The sequence below is a fragment of the Molothrus ater genome, chromosome 2 (genome assembly GCF_012460135.2).
Source record: "Molothrus ater isolate BHLD 08-10-18 breed brown headed cowbird chromosome 2, BPBGC_Mater_1.1, whole genome shotgun sequence".
Lineage (NCBI taxonomy): Eukaryota > Metazoa > Chordata > Aves > Passeriformes > Icteridae > Molothrus > Molothrus ater.
In genome coordinates this window covers 89,140,706-89,145,444 of record NC_050479.2, presented here as the reverse complement: position 1 = coordinate 89,145,444, position 4,739 = coordinate 89,140,706, and the positions used below count along the sequence as shown (strand labels likewise).

General features: G+C 56.6%; 1 protein-coding gene and 1 pseudogene across 1 annotated transcript in view; one reads left to right on the top strand and one right to left on the bottom strand.

Annotated features, from left to right (window-relative positions):
• Positions 1–2,862, top strand: LOC118695746 (protein Wnt-4-like; annotated as a pseudogene).
• A 1,480-nt stretch (positions 2,863–4,342) lies between these two features.
• The window catches only part of ACRBP (acrosin binding protein), a 9,375-nt gene continuing 8,978 nt past the window's right edge, over positions 4,343–4,739 (bottom strand). The window contains 1 exon segment of the mRNA XM_054518599.1: positions 4,343–4,468. Within this exon segment, the coding sequence (XP_054374574.1) occupies positions 4,343–4,468 (126 nt within the window).

The following is a 4,739-nucleotide window of genomic DNA, read 5'->3' as shown; positions in this document are numbered from 1 at the left end:
ATGGAGCTGGTGTGGCTGTATCTGATGCTGATCCACGTGCAGCACGTCGCTGCCGTGACCTGGCTGTAAGCATGCTTTGTGCTTGGATTGTCTGGGTTGGAAAGCCACCTAGGGAGCTGATGTCTCCAGAGAAAATAGGTTGAGAACAGGATGGAAGAAGGAATCAGGGCAACCAAAAAGCAGAAGGGGCATCTCTTGGAGCATGGGAGAAGAGGGATGGTAAGGCTGAAGAGGTGCAGACCAGAATGAGCAGCAAAAATGTCCAATTCACAGACAACATGGCCACAGCCCATTTCCCTGCCCCATTTCTGCTCTAAGACATGGCTAGAGAGTGTTAGTCCTGCAGAGGTAAGGCCCTGGCTCTAGCCCATCTGCAACTGAACCTCTGCCCTGCCACACAGCTCCCTGGCCCAGCAGACTTCCCTCCAGGCAGTCCTCTGGGACCCCAGGGGCTGTGATGGCCTGACGGGGCTGGAGGAGGAGCAGGTCAGTGTTTGCTGGTGGCAGGTGGAAACCATGGAGCCAGTGAAGCCATGGAGGCGGTGAAGACATGGAGGCGGTGAAGCGAGGCAAGGAGTCCTCGAGTGCCAGTGCCAGTTTCATTCTCGCTGCTGGAACTGCTCCACCCTGCAGGGGCTGCAGGGGCTGTCTTCAGCAAGGCCACCATGCAAGGTCAGCGAGGGCAGGCTTGGCATGGTGTCCCTCCAGTATGCCCACTGTCCCCTTGACACATCAGCCTTTCCTGGGCTAGTGTTGCACTGGACCCATCCCCAGAGTGGCCTGTCCTTCTTCCACATTAGCATTCTGGATAAACTTCTTCCCATTTGGCCAGATTTGCTTTTTGGTCCTATTGGACCATCCTAGGTACCAGTTCTAGTAAATTTACCAGCAGACTGGTAAATTTCTCCCTGACCCTGCCAGCCACCCTGCCACAGAGCCATGTCACTGACTGACTCCCAGCCTTGGGAGCAGCTGCACAGGGCGAACTTCCTGACATATATCTCTCTCGAGCAGTCTCCATCTGAAGGCATCCTTCCTGCATGCAGTAACAGCCTCTTTTCTCACACTCTGCCCCATAAGTGCCTTTGCCCTCTGCAGACTGCTGCCATTGCTTGTCCCACTGCAGGCACATGGGAGTCCCCTTACATCCACCGCTGCCGGCACTGCTTTTGCTGTGAGCCGTGCCTGCAGCCGAGGGGAGCTGCACAGGGATATCATCCCTCATGATGGTACGGCTGCGACCACAGTGTCTGAGGAGTCAGCCCTGAAGGTGAAGGAAGAAGGGGGTGGCAGGGAGCAGGTGGCAGAGGGGAGGGTCCATGGGGAGACAGGCCAGAAAAAAGATGCTTTCATTCTCCACAGGCCTTTGGGAGATCCTCTCAGGGCTTCTCTTTCCTTGTCACAAGGCTGCTTTCCCTCTGCAGGTTTCCAGTGGTCAGGCTGCTCTGATAACCTGTTTTATGGGACTGCCTTCTCTCAGGCCTTCGTGGGCAGCCCTAAGAGGAGCCGTGGTGTTTCCTCCAGCCGAGCGCCATGAACCTGCACAACAATGAGACTGGGGGAAGGTAAGGGCAGGAGCAAGGCTGGGAGCCAGCCTGGCTGCAGGGACTTCTCCTGGCTCAGCACAGCTCAGTCCAGCCCCCACACCTCAACAGGCACTTCAGGGCAGCCAGGGCTCCCAGAGGAGTCTGCATCCTGCTGTCTTTCCTAGCCCAGCACTGTCCTGATTACCCTGAGCTGGCACTCCCTGGCCTGTGTAGGGGGGTCCCAGCCTCCCCTACTCAATTCTGTGCAGTCTCCTTTTCTGCACAGACCCCAGCTATGATTCAGGAAATAATTTACTCTGTTCTGTTCTGAAGGGCTTCCCTGCCCCTCCAGCCTCTCTTCAATAAAGACAGACGTCTGCAGCGGCCGCAGTCAGATCTTGGTCCCTTGAATGTCCTCCACCTCTGGCCAGATCTGGTCCCTTGAACATCCTCCACTTCTGGCCAGATCTGTTCCCCTCCCCACAGCCCTGCAGGCCAGAACAGCTCCCCATCCCTCTCTCTGCCTCAGGGATTTATCTTACAGACCCAAACCATCTTGTTTCCCACAGAGTGGATCTCCTTCTGTTCATATTGGCCTGGATTAAAAAGACACTTTTGCCCTTCCCCTTCCCCTTCCCGCCCCTGATCTCCAGCCCCATGGGCAGATTGTTGGGAGAACAGCAGCACATGGGAGGGAGGTGTTGGGAATGGTGTCCCTGGTCGGGCTGGCAGCTGCCTCCTGCTCCTCAGGCTCTCCTGGCCCACATGAAGGTGGAGTGCAAGTGCCATGGCGTGTCGGGCTCCTGCCAGGTGCCAGCCTGCTGGAAGCTCCTGCCTCCCTTTGCCACGTGGGCAACGTCCTCAAGGAAGAGTCTGAGGGGGCAACAGAGGTTTTCCCGAAGAGGGTGGGTTCCCGCCAGCTCCTGGTGCCCAGGAGCTCTCGCTTCAAGCCCTACACGGCTCACGGCCTGCTCTACCTGTGGGCCAGCCCGACTCGTGCGAGCGGGACCCTCGGCACGGCACCCTCGGCACCTCGGGCCCACAGTGCAAGGGGACATGGCCGGCCAGGGACCGCTGCGAGCTCCGGTGCTGCGGCAGGGCCGGCCCGGGCCGAGGTGCAGGAGCGCTGCAGCTGCAATTCCGCTGCTGCTGCTCCATCAAGTGCAAGCAGGGCCGGCACTCCGTGGAGGTGCTCAGGTGAGTCCCTCAGGGTCGATGCCCAGGGGTGCCATCAGCTCCCGTGTGCTCCCCCCGCAGCCTCCCGCCAGCCGCCGTGGGCTGTTGGCGATTTGAATTATTTTTCCGGGTGGAGGGTTGGAGGACACAGGCCAAATAAACCACGAAACTTGGGGAAAAAACCCAGCCGAAGTGGAAAGCAAAGTGCACACAAAAGCTTCTTGCCCACATGCTGCGTTTGGGATCTGGAGAGTCCCTGTCTCTGGTCCCTCCCCAGTCTCTGGACATGGCAAGAAATGCCTTTTCCTTTGGCTGGAGAAATGTTCCAGGAGGAGTTCCAGCAGCTGCCACAGTGAGGCTCCCCTCATTCAGTCTGATCTCAGTGCCAGGGAATGTTATGGAACGAGTTATCCTAAGTGCAATCACGCAGCACAACCAGGGAATCAGCCCTAGCCTGGATGGGTTCATAAAAGGCAGGTCCTGCTTGGCCAAGCTGGTCTCCTTTTATGACCAGGTGACCTGCCTAGGGATGAGGTAAAGGCTGTGCATGTTATCTTCTATCCGGACTTCAGTAAGCCTTTGACACCACTTCCCACAGCATTCTCCTGGAGAAGCTGGCAGCCCACAGCCTGAGCAGGTGCATTCTTTGCTGGGCTAAAAACTGGCCGTGTGGCCGGGCCCAGAGAGTGGTGCTGGGTGGATTTACATCCAGCTGGTCACCACTGGGGTTCCCCAGGGCTCCATACTGGGGCCAGTCCTGTGTAAAACCTTTATCAGTGGTCTGGATGGGGGAATTGAGGCTAAGTTCCTGGATGACTGTAGGGTGGGAGTGTTGGTATACTGGAGGGCAGGAAGGCTTTGCAGAGGATCTGTATAGGCTGGATTGATGGGCTGAGGCCAATAGTGTGAGGTTCAATAAGGCCAAGTTCAGGTTCTGTTTGTCAGTCAGAACAACCCCAGGCAGCAGCACAGGCTGGGGCAGAGTGGCTGGGAAGCTGCCCAGAGGAAAAGGACCTGAGGGTGCTGGTGACAGCAGCTGAACATGAGCCAGCTGTGCTCAGGGGGCCAAAAAGGCCAATGGCACCTATCCTGGATCAGCCATAGTGTGGCCAGGAGGACCAGGGCAGGGATTGTCCTCTTGTATTCTTCACTGGTGAGGCCACACTTGGAGTGCTGTGTCCATTTCTGGGCTCTTCACTGCCAGAAAGACACTGAGGTGCTGGAGTGTGTCCAGAGAAGGGCAACAAAGCCCGTGAAGAGTCTGGAATGGCAAAAGGAGCTGGGGTTGTTTAGCCTAGAGAAAAGGAGGCTCAGGGGAGCCCTGATCACCCTCTATAATTCCCTGAAAGGAGGCTGCAGCCAGGTGGGAGTTGGTCTCTTCTCCCAGGAAACCAGCGATAGGACAAGAGGCAATAGCTCCAAGCTGCACCGGGGGAGGTTTAGGCAGATATTAGGAAAAAAATTTCTTCATTGAAAGGGTGGTCAGGCATTGGAACAGGCTCCCCAGGGAAGTGGTGGAATCACCAGCCCTGGAAGTGTTCAAAAAACAAGTGGTTGTGGCACTTTGTGATATGGTTTAGAGGGCATGGTGGTATTAGGTCATAGGCCTTGACTATCTTGAAGGTCTTTACAAACTTTAATCATTTTTGTGATTGCTTCCTGGTGAGGCTTTGGAACCTCTCTTGCCACAGCTGCACCTCCTTGTGTCCCTCCCTGGCACTCAGCACCCGGTAGGCCATGTTACGGCTGCACTTCACACGAACCACCTGGAGAACCAAGGAGAGCCTGGGTTCGTAGGGCTGCTGCCACTGCCCTTCCTTCCCCAGGGAAAGAGACCTCCATGGTGGATGGCACCTGGAGGCTGGCATGATGAGGGCACCAGGGGGAAGGGGGGAGGACCAGCTGAACTGGCAGCTGCACTGTGTGATTGCTAGGATACAGGCCAGTCCTCTGTCCTGCTCTGGTGATTTGGGGTTTTGCTACTGCTTAGCAGATGGAGGAGATCCTGTCCTTCAGAGATATAAAGGGATATAATCT